Here is a 27461-nt window from a genome sequence, read left to right as displayed (position 1 = left end):
GGGAACGCGGACGACGCGCCGCGGTGGACAGCTTCCAACGCTCCGCGCCTGCGACGCCAGTCCCGGGGTGAGTCGTCGGGGGGCTGTCGCCGCGGTGGGTGCGCCGGCCGAGCAGGGGGCCGGGCGTTTCTGGCCCCGCGTCAGAGTCAGACGGTGGGACTGGCTCCCGTCTCCCCGTCTCGCGTGTCGTCACCGCGGAGGATCCTTCTGGGCGGCGGGCACTGCCCGGCGCGCGGCGCCCCAGGGATGAGTCGTGGTCCCGGGTCGCGGGCCCCGGGCGCCCGGCGCTGGCCCCGCTGCTGACCACCCCTTCCCTCGGGGCTGCCTTCGCACCACTGACCTCCCCGCCTGGGGCCGAGCGCCGGCTTCACTCGGTCGGATCGCGGTCGTTTCCTTCCCAGTGCTTTAAATGACGAGCTCTTCAGGGAATGACCGACCTTCGTGGTCTTCCCGGACTCTGAATACGCTTTTTGTGAGATGCAGAGTCGTTGACTGCAGGATTAAACGTTAGGGAACGCAAGTCCTTTAACTGCTTCAGCATCATGATGGCTTCTTGGGATGCGAACCAAGTGTTAATTAATTAGAGCAGGACTCGTGCCTGTGGATGTTTCCGGGAATGATTGGTTTTACACGGGCCTATGGCTTAAATTGGATCACTTTCTGCTACTGCTGCTGCTAAGTCGCTTCAGTCGTGTCCGACTCTGCGACCCCATAGACGGCAGCCCACCAGGCTCCCCCGTCCCTGGGATTCTCCAGGCAAGAACACTGGAGTGGGTTGCCATTTCCTTCTCCAATGCATGAAAGTGAAAAGTGAAAGTGAAGTCTCTCAGTCGTGTCAGACTCTTCGCGACCCCACGGACTGCAGGCCACCAGGCTCCTCTGTCCATAGGATTTTCCAGGCAAGAGTACTGGAGTGGGGTGCCATCGCCTTCACTCTCTGGTCACAAGTAAATTATGAATGTGGCTGTGGAATCTCTGTATCCTTTTTTTTTTTTTTTTTTGGTCTTATTGATACTTCCCGAATTTGATGGAGCAAAACAAGTTTTGAGATTTTTGGCTAACGTAGTAAGTTAATAGATTGTGGTCACATTTGTAAACCAAGAGGGATACGGTTTTGTTTTTTTTTTTTCTGGGATTTTTTTTTTTTTTTGCCAACTTTATTGGGGTATATGTGGCAAACAGAAATTGTAGATATTTAGGGCATAAAACTTAATGTTTTGATTACACCCACTTATTTCTTACAGATCTTTGGGGGACCAGGATGAGTGTTACTAGCTCAGTTAGGTGATTAGGGTGTCAAAAGCTAAGTGCAGGTGTTTTGTAGTTTGGGCTCTATTCTATTGGGAATAGCCCACTTCCAGGATACTTGAGTTTGTTTTCGGAGTTTCTTTCTTAGTTTCCTTGTGTGACTGCCTGCACTCCCTCTCAAATGCCAGCAATCGTGTGTCAAATTCTCATGCTTCACATTTCTGATTTCTTCTTCTACCACATCTCTCTGACTTCCTTCTTTATTAAGGGCTCATGTAATTACATGGGGCCCACTAGATAATGGAGGACGATCTCCTTGTCTTAACATCAGCTGATTTGTAACTGTAATTTCACGTGCAGAATCCCTCTTGCTGTAATTTAACATCACCACTCAGTTTGTTACATCCAGAGTTGGAAATGCAGTTTTTTTTTCTTAATAGATTCAAAGTGATAGATGTGATCAGTGTGTATTGCCCTTTGGTATAATGATAGAATTAGTGGAAGTAAAATATCAGAAGCTTTAATTTTGTTTCCCTTTTAGTTCTTCTTTGTCTTCAGGTCTTCCCTGGAGCTGTTAAATGTAGTACTGATGGGTCCTTTTATCTTGAAAACTGTGGCTGTTGCTCCATACCCCACTTTTTTTTCTAAGCCACAGGGAAGTTAATATTTAAGGCATTGGATTTTTTTTTTCTTTCAACTTGTTTAATTTGGAGGAGGAAGAGCATTCCCTCTACTAATAACAATATATAAAACTTATAAAAGCATGTGTTATTCCATTGTTTTATTTATTCATTTAATCCGTAGAATAAACCTGTGAGGTGAACACTATTATTATTATTATTGTACAGATGAGAAAGTTTAAATGAATATCTTTGATGATTTATAGGAGTATTTCCTACTATTTGGTTTAGTATTTTAATAAAAAGTTTTTGTTTTTGTTTTGTTTTTTGGCCATGCCGCACAGCTTGTGGGATCCCAGTTCCTTGACCAGGGATTGAACCTGGAGCACAGCAGTAAAAGCCACTAGGCCACTGGAAACTCCCAGTAATAAGTATTTTTAATAAAAGTTTCCAAGTTAGAAATGTTCTACAGATGTATTTTTTAAATTTAATATGTCCTGTCCTCATAATACAAAATTATTTAGTAGAGTATATTTGATAAGAGTTGGAGTCAGATCTTTGATTGTAATAGCATCCTGTTATTTGATAAATATTAGTAAAATAATTTATATATTTTAAAATAGTTATAATATGACGAAAAATGTTGTATGCTTATTTTTCTTTCCCTCTGTTTTGATTTTACATAGGGCACGTGCCTTGGCTTCAATCTGGGAATTCTTTAAGTGAAACATATTTAAAATCTTAGACCATACCCGGAAGAGAGCCCAGTCAACAATAAGGTGGAAGAGAATGATGCTGTCCTTAAACAATCTACAGAATGTCATCTATAACCCGGTAACTGATCTCCACAATCACTTTTTGCCTGTGGCAGTGTTGAGAGCAAGTCCAAAGAGTAATATTGGATTGGCTGGAAAGTTAGTTCAGGTTTTTCAATAACATCTTACGGAAAAACTCAAATGAAGTTTTTGGCCAACCCAATAATTACCTGGGAGACAGTGGAGGACAGAGGAGCCTGGCATGCTGCAGTATAAAGAATCAGGACACGACTTAGACTGAACAACAGTTACTCAGTGCATGGGGTGGGTGGGGGCAGAAGTTCAGTAAACATAAACGGAGCACCTGCTATGTGATGGAACTGTAGTGGGTGCTGACTAAAAACCATTTCCAGCCCCTGCAGCCCCACAGGTGCTTAAATTCAGTATTCAGCTCTCCTCTCAGTACCCACAATTCGGCATCTGGGAATTCAGCCAATTGCCAATAGATTGTACATATTTACTGGAAAAAAAAAAAATCCAAGTGTAAGTAGATTGAGACCTGTGCAGTTCAAACCTGTGTTATTCAAAGGTCAGCTGTACGAGGTGATGAGACGTGCTGTGAATAAAGAACGTGGATGAAGAGTGATGGGAAAGCCACTCTGATCGTAGTGGGAAAAAGACTCAGACCGTCGTAAGATGTAATTTTCAGAGGGAATGGATTTCTTTCTGTACACGTTTTCATTTTCTTTTTTAACGAGAGCTGTTCGTGAGAAGTTCATTTCTCAGCTTTGCCTCTGCCTTTCAAATCCTGCTTGTCACTTGAGCAGGGGAATGTTCAAAGCCAGGGGTGAGGTGGAGAAGGAGAAAAACTAAGTCTTGTGTGAACCTCAGGCCAGTTCAGGAACCCGTGAACGTAATTACTAGAAATTTCAGTAATGAACTGGTTTCAGTTCATGTGGTGTGAGAATATTTAGAACTGTCTAGTTTCTATATGTCCGAAACTGAATCTTGAATTTAGATCCAAGACAGAGTTGCTGCTTGGTTTTTTGTTTTTTTTTTTTTTTGGTAAACCCTCTGTAGGAGACTCCTGGTAAGAGTCCTTCAAGTAAGGCCTTCAGCCAGTCTTATTAGTGTGAGTTCAGTTTTTTGTTGTTTTCTTTGTAGCTCTAGCTCTCTTTTCCCTGCTAAGGTTTACTGTTGTTGTGTAAGAATGAGGTACAACCACCATGTAAAGCAAAGTCCATTTTGGAAGAAATAGCCTTCACTTCTAGTAGGTTTAAAAAGGAACACTTGCTGAACTTGAAGTCAGCTAGACATTTTAAACGATTTTGTGCATCTCAAGAATTAAAAACATCTCAAAGTTGTAGACTTGACTTTCTGCAAAGATTGAAAGAAAAAAAGAAATATTCTCCCTGGCAAGGGGAACTGAAATGTAACCCTTGCTCAAGCCAGGGGGGGTGGATGGTCGGGTTAATGTTCAGCACTGCCCTGCATCACAGAGACAGCTTATCTGAGTGTTATTTAGAAAACCGTTTTATAACCTGAGATCCTCGCCTGTCTTGATACTAGCACGCTGATGTTTACTGTGGTTTCTGGGGTTAGCACCCTCGACTACAGGGCTGAAACGAAAATCAGCTGACGTTTCATTTCCTGAGGACAGGGCCCTTGGAACAGATGCTGCGTTCAGAACTCCGGGTGCTGTTCTGAGAACGGTTCATGATAGCGTGTTTCCAGAGTAGATGTCTTCCTGCATTCTGGGTGTTTCCTTAGTGATTGGTTCACTCAACTGGGAAGTGTTTATGGAGTTTCTACTATACTCTTCATTAAGCCTTGTGAAGACACAGAACTGCCATCTTTCTATTTTTATCTCTTTACGTTTCTAACATTTTGGTCCACGTGTATTGTCTCTTATATGTTAAATTTCAGTTCCTACTGATACGAATCCTATTCATTCATATCAGTAAAGAAACATAGAGTTAGTTTTAGGGCTTTTCTTATTTTGAGAGCATGAAGTACAGAATGTGTCAATTATAAAACTGAAGCTTCTTTCAAAATTATTTTTTAATGAAATGCGTAATGTCTTTTTGAATAATATATTGGTTTGGCCCAAAAGTTCATCCAGGTTTTTCCGTCATGTTATGGAGAAACCCAGATGAACACTTTGGCCAACACACTTGTCTGCATTGTTCGTTTGATTGTATAATTTCAAAAGTATAACTGTTTTAACAATATATTCCAAATGCAAAAGCAAACTGGATTACTTTGAGGGTGTTGAATAGCCTTCACAAGGGCTTTATCTTGGTTTGGAGCAGCTGCCACCAGCTAAATCAGTATAATTAAAATCAGTTCAATAAAAATGACTTAAAATATATTTTTAAATTGTGGTAGACAAATTCTGTTCATAAGATTAAGTCAATTGTATAACTGGCCTGTATAATTTTTTTCCTATTTAGTATATTTCATTGACAAGTTCAATTGATAGAATTCCAAGACTTAAGAAAGTCCAGCTCACTTTTCTTTCTACTCAAATTGAGTGAGTAATTTGGAAGACAGTATCTTCATACCAGAAGTTCCTTCAGTGAAATCTCTTGTTTGGCAACTCAATATATCTGCTTAAATATTTTATTATTGTTGTTTATAGAGGTCTTAGGATGTGATCAGGTGTGAGTTGAGAAGTTATTTAGAAATTAATCCATTTGCTTCTCGCTTTTAGTTAACAAGCCGTCTGCTAATATTAATCCCACCCTGAAAAGCTCATGATTCCAATTTCCTTAGGAACCTTACTTCCACATTGATTCTTTTTTCCTTAGTATTCTAAGGAACCTCCCTTTCTACCTTGCAGTTTAACCTTAAAACACAAAACGATGAAGTTTCTTTTTAATCTCTGAAGATCCTTCCTATTTGTTCTCTTGTTCTTTTGCTAACTTCCTTCCTGAGAGTCGATTTCTGCTGTCTTGATTTCTGCACCATAACTCTGCATTTTGATTTTTTTTTTCTGAATCCTAATTTTTTTGAAATTCCAAGTTTGTATTGGCATATTGGTGATTTACAGGGATGTGTTAGTTTCAGGTGTATAGCACAGTGATTCAGTTATAAATATACACATATCCACTCTTTTTCAGATTCTTTTCCCATGTAGCTAATCACAGAGGACCGAGTAGAGTTCCTTGTGCTATATGCTGCTGCTCCTGCTGCTAAGTCGCTTCAGTCGTGTCCGACTCTGTGCGACCCCATAGACGGCGGCCCACGAGGCTCCCCCGTCCCTGGGATTCTCCAGGCAAGAACACTGGAGTGGGGTGCCATTTCCTTCTTCAATGCATGAAAGTGAAAAGTGAAAGTGAAGACACTCAGTTGTATCTGACTCTTAGCGAGCCCATGGACTGCAGCCCACCAGGCTCCTCCATCCACAGGATTCTCTAGGCAAGAATACTGGAGTGGGTTGCCATTTCCTTCTCTCCTATGCTATATAGTAGGTCCTTATTGATTATCCATTTTGTAAATAGTAGCGTATATATGTTAATCCCAAGCTCCTGATTTATTCCTCCCTGCCCTCTTGAGTTTTTACCCTTAGTTTCATTTCTTTTTTACCACTCTCGTCTTCAGTGTCTCTCTTTATTTCTTTGCTGTCTTTTCAGTTCACTCAGTTGTGTCCAGCTCTTTGTGACCCCATGGACTGCAGCACGCCAGGCTTCCCTGTCCATCACCAACTCCCTAAGCTTGCTCAGACTCATGTCCATCAAGTCGGTGATGCCATCCAACCACCCCATCCTCTGTCGTCCCCTCTGCCTTCAGTCTTTCCCAGCATCATGGTCTTTTCCAGTCAGTCAGCTCTTTCCATCAGGTGGCCAAAGTATTGGAGTTTCAGCTTCAGCATCAGTCCTTCCAGTGAATACTCAGCACTGATTTCCTGTAGGATTGACTGGTTTGATCTCAGGGACTTCTTTATAGCTCAGATGGTGAGGAATCTGCCTGCAATACAGGAGACCTGGGTTCGATACCTGGGTCAGGAAGATCCCCTGGAGAAGGAAATGGCAACCCACTCCAGTATTCTAGCCTCGAGAATTCCATGGACAGGGGAGCCTGGCAAGCTACAGTCCATGGGGTCACAAGGAGTCGGACACGGCTAAGCAACTGACACATGGTTTGATCTCCTTTCTGTCCAAGGGACTCTCGAGTCTTCTCTAACACCACAGTTCAAAAGCTTCAATTCTTTGGCCCTCAGCTTTCTTTATGGTCCAACACTCACATCCATACATGACTACTGGAAAAACCATAGCTTTGATTAGATGGGCCTTTGTTGGCAAAGTAATGTCTCCACTTTTTAATCTGCTGCCTCAATTTGTCATAGCCTTTCTTCCAAGAGCAAGTGTCTTTTACTTTCATGGCTGCGGTCACCATCTGCAGTGATTTTGGAGCCCAAGAAAAGAAAGTCTGTCACTGTTTCTGTTGTTTCGCCGTCTATTTGCCATAAAGTGATGGGACCGGATGCTGTGATCTTCGTTTTTTGAATGTTGAGTTTTTCACTCTTCTCTTTCACTTTCATCAAGAGGCTCTTTAGTTCCTGTTTGCTTTCTGCCATGAGGGTGATGTCATCTGCATATCTGAGGTTATTGATATTTCTCCCTGAAATCTTGATTCCAGCCAGTGCTTCGTCTATTTCTCTGTTGACTGATCACTTTTGAATATGTGTACAGTTTGTATATAGTTCTGTGACCTCCAGCTCACTTAGATGCCCTGCCAGCCCTTCAGGACTGTGAGTTCAAAACGAAACTCCCATCTTCCTTTCCAAACCAGTTTCCCTTTCGTGGATGTCCATTTCTTTCAGTGTCCTTCCATGCTGCCAAGCCCCCAAAAGTTTTAAGTTAATCTGTCTTCAAAATTTTAAATTCATTTATCCCAAATTCAAATGACTTTTCCTTATTATTACATTAAAAATACAAGGAAAGATATGTACAGCATTTTAAAAATTCAAGCAGTATTTCAGGATTTCATTAAAACATAAATTTTCCTTCTACCTTGGTGCTCATTTACCCTCCCTAAAGGTAACTTTTCTACCAGGTTTTTGTATACCCTTCCTGAGACTATATGTGAATATCCCAGAGTGAACGCATGCTATGTGTATCACCTTTTGTACGTTGTTCCTTTACATACATGTATCATGTGGGATAAACTGTGCTATACTGTGCTCTTTCCCATTTAGCACATTTTGGAGGTATCGGCATAGAGTTTCCTCACTTATCTTAGCGGCTGCATAATTTGCCCACTGTGTGGATGTTCTGTGACTTATTTAACCGGCCCCCTGTTAAAGGGCTAGATCTATCCATGATTATCCAGGGCTGTAGTGTGCATCCTGAGAGGTGCATCTTTGTGCACATGTGCTAGTATTTTACAAGAGAAATCTATGAAAGTGGAATTGCTGTGTCAGAGAGTATGATATCCATTTCATTATCTTTTGGTGGAGGCAGGGGTGAGGTCTTCCTTATCTTTCCATGTTAGAGACATTCCCTTTTTGAAATTGACTTCGTTGACACGACTGCCCTGCTCTGTCAGGTCCTTCTTTCGTCTTTCTCTCCTCACCCCCTGCATCGAAGTCTCCCACATACCCTCAGTTGTAGTGATTCACCATCAGTCATACCCGTGGCTGTGATGTGTCCCAGTGAAAGGATGTAGAGCAAAAGCCACAAAGGGAAGAGGCACATGGGGCGAAGTCCCGGGGGAATCGGTACAGGATTCCAGGGAATCCTGCCAGTGGTGTCACACAGGATGGACTTAAACCTCCCAGCAGCTAGCTGTGACCTGCGTGAAATTTTCTCCACTAGGGAAGCTCATTAGAGACCCACCACCCAGGGTCTTTATTGAGAGATGTTGTGTAGATAGTATCTGCCTAGCAGGCATCAAAACCCCAGACTCCCAGCAGGAAAGCAGCTGTTCAGCATAAATCATGTTTGCACAAACAGTTGAGGTGGATAACCCACCCTCCTCAGTTAGGGTGGTGGGTGCTGTCCGCAAAGCCAAGTTTCTTGGAAGGAGGCCTTTCAAAGCCAGCAGCCAGGTCTGCTGTGTTGACACCGCACACCCCGTAACTGACCACCACTGCGGGTTTGCTCCCGACTTCCTCTCTCAGTTTGTCTCGTATCTCTCATTTTGTTAGGTCATCATCTCTTCTCTGACTGCTGAGTCTCGGTCATTCACTTAATGTTGGTCCTGAGTCTCCACTCCTTTCAGTGTATTTCCCCTTAGAGGTCTTGCCAACCTTTCACACTAAGGGTGTTCACAGCTAAAGTCATCTTCCTTCTGAAATTTGTGTCTTCCGCAGCTTTATCATTTTAGGTGGCGGCCCCACGTAGACAGTTCTCTTTGATATAACTCAATGTGTTTATCTTCTCCCACGCCCACCCCTCAGCGTCTGCTGCCATCCGCGTGGGTCAGGTTCTTATCTCTGCGCCAGGCTTGCTTGCTGCCAGGCAGCCTCCCAGATGCACCCCTGCCCACTGGACTGTTGTTCCCAACCCCCACTTATGTCTTGTTAGTCTAAAGCCTGCCTCTAACTCTGACTCTAACTGCTCCCTTACTGTTTACTGTCTTCCAGATAAGTTTCGTCTCTCCCTGCCTCTCTGCCTTCGTAGCTGGACATTTCTACCTGAACTGGCTTCCTTCTCCTTTCTGCCTAACTGTATTTTTTCCCCAGGTCACACCATACCTCATTCATCAGCTGTGGCCACCTCAGTTACAGCTCTTTATACATTTTTCTGAAGCATTTATTCAACACTTCTTTCCTGCCCCATTTTTGGGAAGATGTTGACTTGGCCAGGGCTGGTAGTTGCAAAAACAGAAGCCAGCCGCTAATTTGAGCAGAAAAGGAATTTATTAAGTGATGTCAGCAGGCTGGACCAAAGAACCAGCCTTGTCAACGATGTCATCACAGACGACAGCCCAAACCTGGCTCAGGGCTGTTCTCCGCAGCGGACCCACACGGTGCTCCGTGCCCTGGCGGCGCCGCCTGCTGCCTCTGACCCAGGTGGTGCTGCTGCCCCCTCAGCCGGCGCGGGCACTGCAGGACTCTGGCTGCCGCTTGTCCTGGTGTCTAGCTTAGAGTCTGAACTGGCGGTGCTGACGGACAGATGTGCGTTATATGCCTGCATCCCAGTCTGGATGAGGGCTCGTGTTCATAGGATAGAGGGTTTCCCAGCTGGAAGCAGGTTCCGATTCAAACAGCTGGACAGAGTGTCACGTTTCCACTAATCATCTTTTGGAGGGTATCTGACTTCTTCCCAACTGTATCATCAGCTCCTCCCGGATGGACGGAACTCATACTTCTTTCCAGCTGCAGGCTGCCTGACCCGACCCTGGTGTAGGGCAGACATCTGATAAATGACATAAAAAAGGCAAAGCAGTCTGAATCAGCTGGGATGTTTAGGCAGGTTAATGCCAAGCCTGACTAAGGCTTAAGTTTATGATACTGTCCCAGTGTGTTCAGATCTGTATTGTTTTATGTAAATTATTTGTGAAACATCAAAGCCTCAAAGTTTGGAATTGCCTTGAAAACAGCACCCTTCTCCCTTTCCACAGGAGCCTATTTGTGAGGGAGTAAGCGGGCTGAGGGGCTTTTGTTTCCTTTACATGGTCCAAAAAAGTTGAGTATTGCTGATGGCTCAGCAGGTAAAGAATCCGCCTGCAATGCAGGAGACCCCGGTTCATTTCCTGGGTCGGGAATATCCCCTGGAGGAGGAAATGGCAACCCACTCCAGTATTCTTGCCTGGAAAATCCCATGGACAGAGTGGAGCCTGGCGGGCTACAGTCCATGGGGTCACAAGGAGTCAGACATGACAGCAGCAGCAGCAGTGGTATTAATATAAATTAGGGTACATTCCTGAGTAGAAGCATTACTATGGAAAACAAACAGCAAATGGCCCATATTTATAGCACAGTTGTTTCTCAGACTGATATAATAAAAAGTCTATGGTAATAACCATTATAAATGCTTATTATATAAATCTGGAAAATATACAAATAAATAAAATTAAAATCTCATTCCTCAAGAAAAGTGTTATAACATTTTTGGCTTACTTCTTTAGTGTTTTCTCTTTGCTTTTTGATGTTTATTATTAACTTGGTTAAGACCACACTGTATGGAGTTTTGTAGGCTAGTTTCTCACTGATAATTATTTCACTAACAGTTCTGTGTTATTAAATATTCTGCATAAATATAAGTTGTGCTCAGTTGCTAGTCATGTCCGACTTTTTGGATTGTAGCCTGCCAGGCTCCTCTGTTCATGGGATTCCCCAGGCAAGAATACTGGAGTGGGTTGCCATTTCCTACTCCAGGGAATCTTCTGGGCCCAGGGATCATACCTGCCTCTCTTGTGTCTCCTGCATTGGCAGGTGGATTCTTTACCACTGAGCCACCTGGGAAGCCCAAATATAAGTTGAAAATATATTTTAAAAAATCGAAGTTACAAAAACGCTTCTCATTTTATTAAGAGATAGGCGTCATGAAAGATGCTGCTGTTTATTCTTGCCTGTGGCCAAGAGACTTCCACGTTCTCTATACACAGAACCCATCCAGTCAGATGTGTGGCTGTGGCCGTGCTCTACACATCTGTTATGTTTTTCCTTTTCTGGTTTGATGCCCTGTTCATCTCCTCCACGCTGCCCCCAGCAGTGACTGTGTGACACCAGATGGCCACTGGCTTTGGTGATTTCTTGTCTTACTGCTTAAGGCAGCAACACTCTGTTCAGCAGCTGTTTAGTTGCCACGCCTCTGCATATGTGAGGCCTGTCAGAACCCAGTTTCCAGAATGGTAGGAGCTCATTCATTCACCAAGTGATTGTTGATCATCGCCTGACCTCTGTCCTGGGGGTGTAAAGATGATGGCTGGGTCCTGCCCCATGCAGCTCAAAATCTAGTCATACGTTTGCACAGGAACAGAGTAATGAGTACCATGATGACCCTCAGAGGGGGCTGACTCAGTTGGCCCAGCGAGTCCAAAAAAGGCTTCACACAGGAGATTGTGTTTGAGGTGGGAGTGTACGGCCTCTTTTGTTTTATTTCTTAGTTCTTGACAATCAGAGCTACCTTGGTCAACTTTAGCACAGGTGTCATAACCCAGGTGAGCTTGGTGTAAGGCATGCTGGCGTCTGACCTACTTGTCTCAGCTGGTCAGAGGCTCCAGGTGGAAGTGGGGTGTGGTTGGGGAGCAGGAGATGCAGCCACATAACCAGTGGTCAGGGAGGATGGTGGAGCCACCCGGGGAGGGGAGTGAGTGTCAGGCCCCGGACAAGAATGCTGGCTTCCAGGTGAGGGAGGGGCAGGGGGGAGACCCGAATCCTGTGTGGGAACACCTGTCAGGGCCCGGGCCTGCGCCCTGGACCAGGCGAGGTCTGTAGATGCCGTGTCTCGAGAGACCCCCAGGCACGCTGAGTGCGTCCCTCAGACCGCGCAGGTCCCTGGTTCCCGCGGGGGGTGCAATGTGGAGGCCCGGTGACCGCACAGGTCCCTGGTTCCTGCGGGGGGTGCAGTGTGGAGGCCCGGTGACCGCGCAGGTCCCTGGTTCCCATGGGGGCGCAGTGTGGAGGCCCGGTGGGTAAGGTAAGGCAGCCAGTCCCAGGTGTGGAGCGGCTTAGTGGAGTGCTCTCTGCAGGCAGTGCGCGCTTGTCGTCCTCTTCAGCGCTAGAGAAGGGCCTGGCCTGGCCTACTTCATGTTGGCATCATCCACGGAACCTTAGGAAAAACAGAGGGGCAAGGCGTGGCATTTCATACAACCCTCTGCCAGATATTCCCACGTGGCTCAAGTGTAAAGAACCCGCCTGCCAAGGCAGGAGACTCAAGAGACGTGGGTTCAGTCCCTGGGTTGGGAAGATCCCCTGGAGGAGGAAATGGCAACCTGCTCCAGTATTCTTGTCTGGAGAAACCCATGGTCACAAAGCCTGGTGGGCTATAGTCCATGGGGCCACAAAGGGGCAGACACACCGAGCATGAGCACACACTCCAGCCGGATAAAAATGGCTGTGAATGGCACGCATCTATTTCTGAAGACCCCAGAGTGGTTTGCAGGCGTTGTGCTGTCTCCAGGCTATGTTGTTCCTGCGCAGCTGTTTGAATGGTGAGGACTTGGAAAAATGCTAGGGTCTGAGCAAATTCGTGTGCAGCCTTTAAGAGTGTAGTCGTTTGATTTTGTAAGTGAACATTTGTTAAAATTATTTTTCCTAGGTAATCCCCTATGTCGGGACCATTTCTGAACAGTTGGAGCCGGGAACTTTGATTGTGCTACGTGGGCATGTTCCTAGTGACTCTGACAGGTAAAGTCAGTGTGTTAGGCGAGAACACAAGAAGTGCATCTTTGTGGTTGTGGGCAACAGCAGATTATGTAGAGAGACCATCTGGATGCTCGAGGCTGATTTTGCTTTCACAACAGCCTTGGCCAAGGTGCTGAGGAAACTGGAATGAAAAACTGAAATACAGGTGCTTTGGATTTTTTATTGCCATGAGTCTGACTTTAGTGTAAAGAATTAGAAACATAGCTAGTGGAGGGAATTGTGGTCAGATGACAAGGACATGGCCTAGTTACAGTGTAACTTCCCCACAGCGTCTCTTCAGACCTGTCCCAGGCGGCTTTATCTAATGCTTGCCTTGGGCACAAAGTCTGGATGAGGCTGTATCAGCGGAAGTTGGACTTGGCTCTGTATGACTGATGCCCGAGTAACAGTGGTTTAAATAAGAGGCGAATGCGACGTCTAAACGGGACAGTCCAGATGGCTGAAGGCCGTGCCATCGAGCTGTCAGAGGCGGGAGCCCCTTCATGCTCCCACCCACGGTCCCAGGGTGATGTCTTCTTTCTCACGGTTCCTGGAAGCTGGGACTCTTATCCTCACATTGTGTTTGTGTGGCTGCCTGGGTCCATATGTGGTTTTTGGGGGGAAGGGGTGGGGTGGACAGAAGACAGATGTCAACTGACTGTTGAGGCCGTTTCCTATAGTTTTCCGTGAATTCTTCCCTTCCACCCTGTTGGCAGAGCTTGGGACCCCTCGGCCAGCCCTCCTGCAGGGAGGCCGGGAAATTAGGTGCTTACTCTGGACCGTTTGGGCCCCCTGGGTGGGTGAGTAGAGGAGCGGCCAGGTGTCAGCAGGCCTGGGTTTCCACACGGCCGCCTTCCTGAGTCCCCACGTGGCCATCTCTTCCCTCCACAGGTTCCAGGTGGACCTGCAGTGTGGCAGCAGCGTGAAACCCCGAGCAGATGTGGCCTTCCATTTCAATCCACGCTTCAAAAGGGCCAACTGCATTGTCTGCAACACTCTGAGAAATGAGAAGTGGGGCTGGGAGGAGATCACCTACGACATGCCTTTCAAGAAAGAGAAGTCGTTCGAGATCGTGATCATGGTGCTGAAAGAGAAGTTCCAGGCACGTTTTGGAGAGTGGAGGTTGACTCCTCACTCGTGACAATGAGCATGAGGGAAGCCCTTCACACGCGTGAAGTCGCCCGTAGATCTCCTAAATCCAGAGAAAGGGTTTGGCTTTCTAACTCTCCTCAGAAGTAGGGCACGGCGGGTACCTTCCTGTGTGGTGGGCACAGCCTGGCTCCTGTGTCCCTGCTGATGTCACCATGCAGGTCCATTGTGACTGGATCTCTGCTGGATTGCGTCTCCTTGCAGGACTGAGTTCGTTCCGAACTGGCTCAGGCTTACACTGATGATGGAAAGTGAACTGCAGGCACCAGAACCCTGAGCGTGGGGGAGTCTGAATTGACAGACAGATGGGTTCCTGGCGTTGGAGTCAGGGCCAGGGGGGTTGTTCAGTTCCATCCTGCGCTGCCTCGTCCCGAAGGATCCAGAGATTCTAACCAGAGGAGATCTTAGAAAGCCCACATGTTGTCAGGACCACCGAGCACTTTATCCCTAGTGTATGCAGAGGTCGAATGTGGTCCCGAGGCTGCTCCAGCCTGTGGAGCCTCCCAGAATAGAGACTCGATGGCACAGAGGGAAGCGTCCCACCCGGGGTGCCGACCCCTCTGACCTTCAGAGCCTGCTCCCACCATCCCTCCTCCCCGAAACCTCCCCCACCCCCATCCCTCCTCTTCTGGCTTTTGGAGTCCTTGCGTCTGTATCTTTCTGCATCTTTTTTTTAACGCTTGTCTGTACTGTGGTGCTTTGTTTTTTTCCTCTGCCTTCCTTTTGCCTTCCATTGGGATTTTCAGCTCCTTGAGGTCAGAGACCATATTGTGTTCTGCATGTCTTCCCGACACTCCGTACACGTGTACTGGCATCTGGGAGGGAGGAAGAAGGAGCCCGGAGCACTGGTGCTCTCTCAGTCAGGCACTGGGCTGGAGTCTCACGAGAGGGACCGGGTCATCTCCCAACAGCGGCGTCTGGAGGGCGCATGCTTCCTGGTCACAGATAGGAATTTCAGAGAACTTGGGTCATTTGCCCAGGTTCATTCATTCAGAAAATTACCCAAATGTGTGTGGCGCACCTGCCTCGTGCGGGGTGGTCTCCAGAGTCTGGTCCTCAGGACAGCGGGGTGACCTCAGGTCTCTGCCAGGGCTCATGGGCACCCAGGGTATCTCATGTACAGGCCTGTGACACACGGGCATGTGGGCATGTGTTCACAGGCGCGTGATCCATCTGGAGAGTGTCCCTGGTGTTCAGTCAGATGAAGAACTCAGAGGGAGTCAAGAGTGCTGCCCGTTGTGGGTGCTTTCATCACAGTTTGGTCAGACGTGTCATGGGGAGACCTGTGGGGAAAAGTCTCAACCTAAATCTGAGTCAGCAGATTTAAACTTGGATAAATTAATAAAATTCATTTATTGACTGCTTTATTGGAGGGGGCTGTTTTCTGTTTGTCCAGGTGGCTGTCAATGGAAAGCATACCCTGCTGTATGCCCACAGGATCAGCCCAGAGAGGATCGACACGCTGGGCGTTTACGGCAAAGTCATCATTCACTCTGTGGGCTTCAGCTTCAGCTCGGTGAGGGCCCTTCCACGGGCAGGGGGCGGTGGTCTGGGGGTCTTCTTTGGTGACGTTTTCTGATGAAATGGTAGGAAACATCTTTAACTAACATCATCTGTTGAGATGAAAGCAGTGTAAATATATCCCTCACTAGTGTGTTAATTTCTTAGAAGTAAATATTCGGACTAGTAGGATGCTAATCATTGACTAGAGCTTTATTGCCTGTAGATCTCAAATCTAGCATGGTTCTATAAAAAGCCCGAAGTGATAACCACAAAACAACCAGCCAACCCTTTACAGGTGGAGTGGGGCTATTTCCTTGGTGGGATTACAGTGGAGTAGTTCCCTCTCAAACTGTTTCCCAGCAGTGGGATGTCCAGTTGAAATTGCTAACTTGCCCTCCACAAACAGTAAAACAAATTAGTCTCAAGATCTGTATACATTCACTCAGAGTCTTCACACTTGCTTTTATCTCTGTAACTTTTGTCAGTTTGGTAGTAGGAGAAGGATGCTAATGTTGCTGCATTTTTTGATATTTTGGATATTTGTATATTTGCACGTTTAGTACCATTTATGATTTTTTTGATATGTCAAGAAGATATGTTTAGAATTCTGACGGATGTTAAAACATCAATCTGAACTTTTTTTCAGGATTTAGGAAGTACCCAAGGATCTACTCTGGAACAGACAGGGATAAGTAAAGAAAATGTAAATATTAAATCTTTTAAAGTTTAAAAATGTCTAAAAATGTTTAAAAATGTCTTTTTTAGTTGCCATGTAAATTAGGTGGCAGGCAGGCTGAGTTTTCTTTAAGTTATGTTTTTAATATGAAAACTTACATTTTTAATATGAACACTTACCTTTTTAATATGAAAACATGTTTTTAATGTGAAAACTTACATTTTTAACAATTAATATGCTGGAAGTTGAAAATTGAGGCATATACTTCAGGGTGCCGGTTGCGTTAAGTTTTGCTGTTTAGACTCTGATCTGACCACTCCCCACCAATCTTATGTACCAGAAACTCTCTTAACTGCTGAGTAGGGCTGGCAGGAGGTGTTTATACACAGTGAGCACAACCAGTGCGTCAGTAAACAGCTTCCACGTTTCCACTTGTTCCCCATGGAAACAAGTGCAGTTCAGACCTTTTAGCTGTTATTAGTGGAGAAAAGTGAGGTCTTAACTATCTCAGCACGTTCATTAAGTAGACTCTAATCTCAGCATCTGGGGAGCACCCTGGAAAGAAGTAAAACATGTTTGACCCCATGTGTGGCCTTTGGAAAATGCTTAGCTCATGGTGGAGGTTACAGAATTCAGATGATGAACTGGACAGGCAGACTGTCCCCAGGCTGCGTGGCACTCTGCAGCTCCCTGCACATGTTCGGAAGCCACTGGCACCTACATGTCCCCCACCCAGGGCCGGGCAGGCCCTGCTGTCCCAGGCTCTGAGTCATACAGCCAGGAAGATCCGATTGCTCATGTTATACCATTTATTTCTTGCCTGTCACACATTCTCCTTTTGTCTTTCTTTTCCAATAGGTACAAAAGTCTGGCGGGTCACAGCTTGTAAGTATTTTTGCTATATAACATGTGGAACCTTTTTATAAGAGTGTCCAGGAAATGAAGTTTAAGCCTTGGAAGACAGCTTCATTTATTCCATACCTTATTGCAGAACTGTTTTCCTACAGCCTAGTAATAGAGGAGACATTTCTAAAATCATCCCCAGAACTGTCTACACCAAGAGCAAAGGTTCGCCGCCAAATCACACTTTGACTTGCGCCAAAATACTACCTACCAACTGTTTGTCAAAGGTTTGAAGAGCCAAAATTTTCCTAATTCTGTGTAACGAACTAAGTTTTAGTTAGCTGGTTGCGTAACCTCCACCCTCAGTCCAAGCCTGAAGCAGCCACTTGGCCCTGGCATTGTGTGTCGTGGACGGAGAGCAGGTCCCTGAGCCCCGAGTGTGTTTCCGTAATTGCCCCCGCCTCGGCCGCCTCCCCTCCAGGCTGGACACAGAGCACACGTCAGACCCCAGCCGAGGTGACTTCTCAGAGGGAGTGTCACTCGGAGGCTCAGGGCCCTCCCCACATCCATTCACTTCATGGTCTGAAACATGGAGAGTCTGCTGGGAGCCGGCACAGCGCTGATGGCCGGGGCCCCCCGTGGGACCAAGGCAGGCTCATCTGTCCCTTCACGGGGGTCACAGGGTCACGGCCTTTCAACATGTCCCGGTGTCTTCAGGCAGTTCTCCCACAAGATCTCTTTCTGAGGTTGCCTGGCACTGACTGGGGTTTCTTTGCAGACTCTGCCATTCGTAGCAAGGTTGAACTCCTCCATGGGCCCTGGACGGACCGTCGTCATAAAAGGAGAAGTAAATACAAACGCCAAAGGGTCAGTATCGTTAAGTGCGGATGCGGCCGTGTGTGTCTCTTACCATGGCACAGCAGTCTCGTGAGGTGCACCTGGGGCTAGCATCATGAGCTTCATTTGAAAAATAAGACAGTTAAAGCCAGAGGCAGTTAGACTGCTAAGGACAAGTTGGTGGCAGAGCCCTGGGTTTCCTGTGGCTACACAGGAGAGGAGGGTGGCTTTTTGTCCACAAGGCACGCCCTCGCCTTGAACTGCAGGGCAGCCTACGAGAGCAGATCAGTTTTGTCAGGACTCCTCTTGTCATGGGACTTCAAAATTCCTGCTTTTATAATCTTTTCCAGGGATGTCCAGAGTTCTGAAAGTTTGAAGTGAGAGCTATTTTCCCAGGTGGCACTAGTGGTAAAGAACCTGCCTGCCAGTGCAGGCAACGTAAGGCTCAGGTTCAACCCCTGGGTTGGGAAGATTGCCTGGAAAAGGAAATGGCAACTTGCTCCAGTGTTCTTGCCTGGAGAATCCCATGAACAGAGGAGCCTGGCGGGCTGCAGTGCAAGGGGTTGCAAAGAGTCAGACACGACTGAGTGCACACAGTACACTTTGAAGAACAGGATACCTGTAAATGTTGAGAGAGCTTCTACTTTGGAGGGACCCTATTCCTGTGACAGATGTGATCCTCGGGTCACTTATTCTAACCCATTAATTTCTTCCCAGTCGGATCTATAAACACTGATTTTTAAGCTTTCCATATTTTTATTTTGCAAATAACATACTTATACCAATGGTGTACTGACTGACAGTTTTAAATATCACCTTCAGTGGCATTCCTGGGGTCCTTGAGTCTACATGCACTGTGTCATCAGTTAATTCTTATTGTTAAAACTGTACCCCTCTCTTCTCCTTGGCTAATTAATTTTTTCTTTAATTCTCTCAAAAGCTTTAATGTTGATCTGCTATCAGGAAAATCCAAGGATATTGCTCTCCACTTGAACCCACGCCTGAATATGAAAGCATTTGTAAGAAATTCTTTTCTTCAGGAGGCCTGGGGAGAAGAAGAGAGAAATATTACCTGTTTCCCTTTTAGTCCTGGGATGTACTTTGAGGTGAGATGATGATCTTTTTTAAAAACAGTACAGGAAAAAGAATCCTGGGGGCAGGGGTAGGATAAATTGTCCATCCTGGGCTTCCCTCATAGCTCAGTTGGTAAGACTCCACCTGCAATGCAGGAGACCCTGGTTCAATTCCTGGGTCGGGAAGATCCACTGGAGAAGGGATAGGCTGCCCACTCCAGGATTCTTGGGATTCCCTGGTGGTTCAGCTGGTAAAGAATCCTTCTGCAATGTGGGAGACCTGGGTTGGATCCCTGGTTGGAAAGATCCCCTGGAGAAGGAAAGGCTACCCACTCCAGTATTCTGGCCTGGAAAATTCTATGGACTGATAGTCCACGGGGCCAAAAAGAGTCGGACACGACTGAGCGACTTTCCCTATTTAAATCAAGTACAGCTTACTATGTGGAGCTTGTGTGTGGTTTTGTTGAGCTGGAGACTGTTATTTTGAGTGCCATTTTGTTACATAGGTAATCAGCATAAATGGCCAAGCCAGTTGAGTGCCACATTATTTACACTGGAATTATCCAACATTTGTTTTCATGATGACAGTGTCTGTGTAGCCCCTATTAGTTAATAGGAATTTTAACAGGAACCCAGTCTCAGGGCTGAGTAACATGTTGAACCCTGAGTGACCACGAGGACATGGGAGCCGAGACTCCTTGCCCTGTCGTCTTGGTGACATGCAGCTGAGGTGGCCGCACCTTCTTCCAAGCGATCCTGCTTGTGTACCTTCAGAGAAAGACACATTTAGACCGTCAGGACTTGAAGGCGTGTAGTCCTGAGCCCCCAGAGGTGGAGCATCACAGCACAGCCTTTCCCCAGGCGTGTTTCCAGGCTGCTGAGCCTAGTCTCCTTGGTGTGTCTGATGCCACGTGGTCGGCGGGGTACCCTCACGAGCTTGCATGACTGACTCCTCGTATGGTCACTGAGGGTCACTGATTTCGGTCATGCCTCCACATTTTAAATTGTCATGTGCTGTGGACAATTCAAGCTCACCAGACTCCTCAGAGTTGCTGAAAGCATGAACATCAGGCTGAATAAAAGGTGGCAATTTGACACTAGTTTTATTAATAAGTTCCAGTCTAAGGCATGCCCCAGTGTGTGTGGAGTAACAGAAATGAGCCAAGCACAGGCTCCTGGAAGTGACGGACACTGGTTCGGGATTCAGAAGGATGTGGGTACACTGCGTTTTTCAGATGTTGCGGACGTATGGACAAGTCGCTGGAGGTGGGACGTGCAGCCCCAGGGTTGCTGACGTGGCAGGTGTCGGGGTGTGTGGGTGACGTGGGTTCACTGAAGGAGCAGTGGATGCTCTGGAAGAAGGTCGAGGATTGTGTTTGGTGACTGGGAACTCGTGTCTTTTTTGACCTGTTTGAGTTCAAGTTTGGGACTACTGCATTAATATGAAAGAGGACAATAATAAATTCTCTCAAATAATCTTTTCCTGGTTTTCTACTTCAGGAAGGGCAATTGACCTCATTTTGGATCATTGTGGTTTTTTGTGGTGCTAATTTTTTTCATTTAAAAAGTGTCTTTCGGCTCTTTAACTTCATCTGTGAGCTCTTGTTTCTTTTATAAATTCAGTTGGCACAGTAACGTGTGCAGCAGGCTGTGGGCTACTTATCTCCCATTTGAACATGTTGGCTGTCCACTTTCTGATGTCCCGTAGGAACTGTTTCCACAGTGTCTGCCTAACGCCAGCCTGTTTTCCCTTCTGAGCTTGTTGGGGTGGTGTGTCCTCCGTTCTGTGGAGATTGTTAAATGTCCACCAGAGAAGTCTTTGTGCCTGGTTCAAACTGGGGTTGCCACCACTGTTGTGGGCACAGGACCGCCAGTCACAGATAGCTCTCCCAGTTCCCTACGTCACCCTTCTGCCTTCATCTGTGTCAGTTACTGCTGTTATCTGTGGAATTTCCCCCCTTCCTAATCTCCCCCAGCAGTCATTTCTACTAGGTGTATCAAAAGAAGACAGACACTCAGTTTGCTGCTTTGAGGATCCAGACTTTGTGCCTCCGTCTGCCTCTGGGGCAGAGGCAGGGAGCGAGGGGAGAGCCGTGGACTCGCCCCGCTGGGCTGTTCAGTGAGGGTGGAGACAGGGTGGAGTGAGTGGCTGGACTGGCACGGGGGATGGTAGCAGGGGGATGGGTTGAGGCGGGACGGGAGATGTAAAAGGACAGCAGACTCTCCTGTTAACGCTGAAGGGCTACCACCAGTGACGACTCTGAACTGCGACTGCCAGAATGCAGAGGCTCACAGAACAAGATCTGACCAGCGTTAGAGCAGCACAGTGTGCTGGGTGGGGGTGGGAATCAGTCACCAGGCAGCCAGGCAGTCCCCACCAGCTGCCCTAACCCTCTGGGATTTCGTATTTTCTGAGCTGCCCCAAACCCAAGTTTCAGGCAGAGAAGTGAGGATCGAAGGCCCTGGGTTCCTAGCCCATGGGCAAGCAGCAGCTCCCTTTCCTCCTTCAATTGAGTTCCCGTGTGTCTCAAGGAAGACGACTTCCCACTTCCCTGAGAGCCGGGGCAGGAGTGGGTGCACGCAGGGCAGGAGCGGGGGATGGAGTGGCCAGCGGGCCTCAGGCCATGGTGAGGTTCCAGGCACGTGAGCCACTTCCGTGAGTGGGACAAGGCAGAGAGTGCCACCACCAGATACACTTCCGTCAGAGCTTAGAAACCATGGCAGGGTGTCAGCGCTGGCAGGGTGTCAGCGCTGGCAGGCTGGGGGAAGAACTAAATGGTGTACTTTTTAACACTGTGTGCAAGACACAAAAACTTCTAAAGCCTGGGGAACCGCTCGTGTGTGCTTTCCTTCCAGATGATCATTTACTGTGACGTGAGAGAATTCAAAGTCGCGGTGAACGGTGTCCACAGCCTGGAGTACAAGCACAGGTTTAAGGAGCTGAGTAAAATTGACACGCTGGAGATCGACGGTGACATCCACCTACTGGAAGTGCGGAGCTGGTAGCTGTCACGAGCGCTGCAAATGCTGAAATACAGTATGACCCCTGTAACACTGGCCTTGGTAAAACGCCTCTATCATGACATGCTTTATATACATTGTTAGAGTCCTTAAGTCCCGCTGGGTGTCCTCAGTCGGTGCTGCGCGACCTGCCGAGCCCAGAGTGAGAAGACTGATGCGATGGTAGTCACAGCCGTTACTCTAACAGGCTTTCCTGCTCTCCCCTCTGCACCTTGACTGCCTCTTTTAAACCCAATGCAACAGAGAAAGCCAGCCTGCACTGAGCGTTTCTCTTTTCACGTGTGGTGGGAGCCAGGGGTACACAGTGGGGCGCGTACATCCCCTGTTCTGCCAAGCTCTGGGCCACTGTTGCTCCTTCACACACTAGACTCACCAGGGACTTAGAAGAATTATTCTGTTAAATCACCTAAGGACACAAATTTGTAGGTGACACTTCCTCCAGTGCTGGCTCAGGGTTTGATCGTATCCCATAATTGGGAGGACTGATGTTGATTTATGTCTGGAGATTTTCTTTAGCATGATAAATACTTAGCTCTGCTAGCTCTAAGCATTACCAAATGATTAACACTATGAACTCTAAATGCAGCACAATGATAAAGGCAAAAAGCAAAGCAAAACTGAACCAGATGCTGTTGAAATTAACTTGATGTCAGTCTCAAGGCCATTGATTTCTGTACCAGTAAATGCATATTTTAGAATATTGGAGTTTCGAGTGAGCCAGAGGTCTCCTATGCACATACTCTACAGAGACTGTAAGGTAGACAAGAGATGGTCTCAATTTGTAAAATGTCTGTGGGTAACAAAGCAGTGTCAAGATTAGACTTAATGACTGTTTATAAAGCAGGCCCTATCCGAAAAGTAAGCTACAGTGGCCGAGACCAGTGAAGTGGAGAGGCGCTGGTCTTCTGCCCCTTGTCAGCGCAGACCGGCACTCCTCTGCCCGTCTGAAGAAGGGTCCATCATCATTAGTGACAGAGATCAAAACATTGTTCTGCTTTTAGTGATTAAAATCAAAACCTGTATCAGCAAGTTAAACTGTTGCATTTCTGTAATTTTTGTCTATTATTCTTTGAAGCAAGTTGGCAGAACTTCTTTGTAGAATTCTTACAGGTCAGATCTTGTTACAGGGAATTTCAAAGGTTTGCGAGTGGGGAGGGAAAAAAAAGATCAGTCGCATCATTTTATCACGTTAAATTGCTGGGCTGAATTCTGCCAGGATTTGGGGATATTTTCATAACAGTTTGTGGTGAGGTATTATTTGTATCCCTATATTACAGAAAATACTATTACCAATCTTACTGCTAAAGGTACTCAGTGTGGATACTTTGAGCACTTAATTCTTTTCCATCTTTTCACGTTAATTTATTATGCTGAGTCTTACCAAACTAAAAAAAAAAAAAAAAATAGTGGAGGTGGGGGTGTTGGGAAAGCTGTACAAGGCAAGAAGGGTCTAGAATCCCCAGGGTTATTTTTTTCCTTCAGAAAAGAACATCAGAGGGCCTGGCAGATGGCAGAAACTGTGGACCACTTAGAAAAAAAGAAAAGCCCCCTTACCTTGTTTTAAGTCTTAATCACAGTACATTTTCCTTTTATGTGGACAAAACTAAGTCAGACAGTTCTTTGACAGAGTAAATATAAAATCTTAAGATCATTTTTAGAAAATAAGGTGTTACCATTTATTAATAAATCCTGTTGTGACATTTCTTAAAGAAAAATACACACTCCTAGCAAGCTATGTCTCCAGACGCAGACCAGCCTTCTGCTTGTCACAATTCCACACTAAATTTCTATATTAAATTAGATCAAGGGCTTTCAGACTTTAACAGCTTTGGAACAGTTCTTAGATGCCTTAAATTTTTAAAAGACATCAATTAATGTCTTAAACAAAATAAAGGCAGATTTAATTCCACTTGAACATTCTTTCTAGCTTCATCATGACATGGTATAGAGAGAACTTTAAAGCTTTGAAAAAATTCTTTTATTTACTTTATTCCTCAATTCTTGGTTAACTGCCAATGGAAATGTGAGCACGTCTGACTGGAGGGGCTCCTTCTTGCTACCGAGGGTTTCGAGGCCCTGGCTTCTTGTAGGATCATGGGGTGTGGTTGCTCTGTAACAGTCTATTGCCTCCACCACCACCCTGCCCCCAAGAGACTGAAGGATAAAGGAGAGACAGTCCAGAGTAGAAGATGCATTCCAGAACTACCTGCTCTATGGGGCACACACAAAAATTAAGACTGAAGTGTTATCCACCCAGAATGAAAAGTAAAAATCCAGTGGCTTCAGGGCTGAAAGCATTCTTGTTGGGGCTGAGTAACTGTCATTTTCTTAAAGAGCTACTTTGAGTGAAATCCCTGACATGGATACCATGTACAAAGCTATTCCTTTACCACGAACGTTCAGGCTTTATAGTCCAAAGGCAGGTCAGCTTTGAGTGCTGGCATCAGACACGCCTGCAGTGACAGCAACATCGATCGGGAGAGACTGCAGTCCGTGCGGGGGCTTCCCCAGTGGTGTAGCGGCACAAGAACCCACCTGCGATGCAGGAGGCCTGGGTTTGATCCCCAGGGTCGGGGAGTTCCTTTGCAGGAGAAAACGGCAACCCACTCCAGTATTCTTGCCTGAAGAACCCATGGAAAGAGAAGCCTGACGAGCTACAGTCCAAAGGGTCCCAAAGACTGAGCAACTGAGCACACACTACCCACATGATCAGCGCTGAACAAACACAGCAGTCTGTATAAAAATACCACGTATCATTTACTCTCTGTAGATTCTGTACAACTGCCAGGAAAGGCTTCTGTGGTCGCATAGATCAGGTAGAAATTTGGTAAAGACATCCAAGTAGGGTTAAGGCACCAAAAGTAATATGGTCCTGAACACCCAGAATAAAGATACGAAAAAGCAGTCTGATCTGTGAACAAAGTACGAAATACCCAAACCCAGAGTTTCAGAAGTAGCTCTGGAGAGGCTCTCCCAGGATGGTCTCCAGCTGCTGGATGGTCTTCTGGCACTGGTGCTCTACCTCTTCACATTCATCTAAAAAAAAAAAATCAAGTCAGTCTTCCTGCCTCGGTTCTCATCAGCCTGGGTCTGCACATCCTGCTCTCGCTGCGAGTCCCTGAGTCAGGAGAGAAGTGAAGCACAGTACTGAGGCGGAAGCCATCCTAAAGTCCCTCCTGCCTTTCTCCTTCCTGCCTGCCTCCCCATCTTATGGTCTTAGACTTGGAAAGTGGAGAAAGACCCCAAATAGTGGTGCACAAATGAACATTCCAGATAGCTAGCAATGCCGCTCTGTTTAGTCATTCACACAGCCCCTCCCGCAGCGGGGGGAACAAAGGTGCAGGCACCTGGTTTGGGATGCGCAGTGAATGCCCAATGTGAGAGCATCTGTCCTTGCCTCCACCACCCCTGCTCGTACCTGTACTATTTCCGGGGCTGCTCTGGGTGCAGAGCTGCACAACCCGAACTTCAACCCCAGTTCCACCTGTCATACTTGTTATCAGATAGATTACTTAATCCTGTTAAAGCCTCTAGTTTTTTCCTTTATTAAAAAGGGGGATAAGGGCATGTGCCTGGTGAGGATTAATGAGCTCATCCACACAGAGTTTAAGTGCTGGGCGTTGACAGTGCTACTCCATCGCATCCTTAGTGGCACTGGATGTTTTGATATAATAACCCTGCATGTGTGGACCAAAATATTCAATCATAGTCATGTATGAGGTTAAAGCAAAACAATATTATAGTCTGTACTGTCAGCCAAAAACACAGAGGCAAAGACAGTAAGGATTATGCTGTAAACAAATCTCAAATGAAGAGGCATTTGCTTTCTAACTGTTCCCTCCACCCCACTCAAAACAGGAGCTCAGCCTCCAGGCAAAGGGCTGGAGCCAAGAGCTCATCACAGTCTCTCCAAACGGGCATTCCCACTGGGCACATTCCCACAGAGGTTTAATTACTTCTTAAAAGATTGGGAATTACCTTCCATCAATTCAGCTAAGAACGGAATGGATTCTGGTAACAAGACGATATAATTCTCTCTTAGTTTTTCAGCCAGTGCTAACACAGTTATCAGAGCAGCAAATCGAACCTGAAAAGATGAAGAATCATTTTTTTAAAACCAAAGAACTATTATAGCTCTGTTTGTTAATTTATGATCTAACTTGAGACATGCTCTGAATTTTAAACTGTTATTTCACTCTCTCCATTCAAGCTTCATCTTAGCATACTAGTTCATTTAACAGTTTGAGATCTGTTTTATAACATGGGCAACCTTGTATGTCAGAGCCTTTCAATCTGTGTTCCAGTACTGCAGGCCTTTCATGTGAATGTTTTTTTAGTAACATTTTCCTTAAACAAAAACAGTAAAAAAGCCATGTGCAAATTCGAGTGTGTCATCAAATGTGACTGCACTGGAGCTGCTGGCTGGCCTGGCTGATGCCCACCTGGAGGGCGCGTGCCCAGCCACTGCAGGCAGCACTCCTGCCCTCAACCCCGCCTGGGGTCACCATGTGGTGGTGTGAGGGGCCGCACTCTCCTCAGCCTGACTGGAAGACACTCAGTGTGTCATAAATGTCCCAGTTTTGGAACTTAAAGATTGGAGTGCTGCTCACGTGTCTTGTCTGTGACAGGAACCCAAGTTCCTTGCTTTGTTAGCAGCTGTTTGCTTTGTTAGTCATTCACTCTGAAACAAAAGCCATGTTAGTCCTCTTTCTGGTTTGGGGTAATTTAAAGAATATCTGGATACAGCAAAGTGAGATGTTTAAAAAACATTTGCAACTGCCTATGTTCAATCAGGATTTTCCTGATCTGGTCCAATCAAAACAACAAGTTACAATAAATCTAATGCAGCCACTTTGTACGAACCTACAATTTAAAATGTAGGGGTACACTGAAGAGCCTCATTGTTTCCATTTCTTCCAAAAAAATAAATGCTGTGAATTTCAACCAATAAATCTATTAATAAAATTCTGCTCCGGTCTGTTTTATCCACTGAAATTCCAGTGTAATAATCAGCTTGAGAAATGGTGACCCATCACTAGGACAGCCTGAAAACTTCAAACCTTCACACATCACCGCCCCATGCTGATGCACGTTATTCCACAAAGTCCTAGGCCTGCGATGTGTCGACAACAGGATAATACACTGCTCTAACTCAAAGGAATGGTCTGTGGACAAACCCAGCATGTGTCTGGGAGTACACTGACATGTAAACGGTGCTTAAGAAACACGAGGAGCAAAGTCTTTTCAATATTAAAAGTATAAAGTATACTTTTTAAAAGTATAAAACATATTAAAAGTATAAAGTATACAATATTAAAAGTATAAAAATTTTAGTGGTCCTAACACATCAGGGGCGTGGGAAGGACTGCTATTTATAAACGGCCTGTAGATGGAATTCCGGTTTCTCAGGGTCAGTCTTCTGGCTGACACAGGCCAAAC

General features: G+C 46.1%; 2 protein-coding genes across 3 annotated transcripts in view; one reads left to right on the top strand and one right to left on the bottom strand.

Moving 5' to 3' along the window:
- Positions 1-26952, top strand: LGALS8 (galectin 8). 2 transcript variants are annotated; one of them, XM_068982397.1, is made up of 11 exons: positions 987-1065; positions 2555-2702; positions 12835-12923; positions 13812-14022; positions 15466-15585; positions 16219-16275; positions 17107-17133; positions 17256-17378; positions 17870-17958; positions 18869-19034; positions 21858-26952. In XM_068982397.1, exons 2-11 carry the CDS (start codon positions 2658-2660, stop codon positions 22005-22007), a joined length of 1077 nt encoding a protein of 358 aa, XP_068838498.1. In that variant the 5' UTR covers positions 987-1065; positions 2555-2657; the 3' UTR covers positions 22008-26952. The 2 variants fall into 2 exon arrangements, with proteins under 2 accessions (XP_068838500.1, XP_068838498.1); XM_068982399.1 differs by lacking the exons at positions 987-1065; positions 17256-17378 and adding an exon at positions 1-67.
- Positions 23655-27461, bottom strand: part of HEATR1 (HEAT repeat containing 1) — a 51194-nt gene continuing 47387 nt past the window's right edge. The window contains exons 44-45 of the mRNA XM_068982396.1: positions 26001-26109; positions 23655-25058 (exon numbers count right to left, since the gene is read on the bottom strand). Of these exons, the coding sequence (XP_068838497.1) occupies positions 24970-25058; positions 26001-26109 (198 nt within the window). The 3' untranslated portion in view covers positions 23655-24969. The remainder of the gene's footprint in view (positions 25059-26000; positions 26110-27461) is intronic.

Source organism: Capricornis sumatraensis, chromosome 10, assembly GCF_032405125.1.
Source record: "Capricornis sumatraensis isolate serow.1 chromosome 10, serow.2, whole genome shotgun sequence".
Lineage (NCBI taxonomy): Eukaryota > Metazoa > Chordata > Mammalia > Artiodactyla > Bovidae > Capricornis > Capricornis sumatraensis.
The sequence above is the reverse complement of the archived record's forward strand: the minus strand, read 5'-3'. Positions and strand labels throughout refer to the sequence as shown.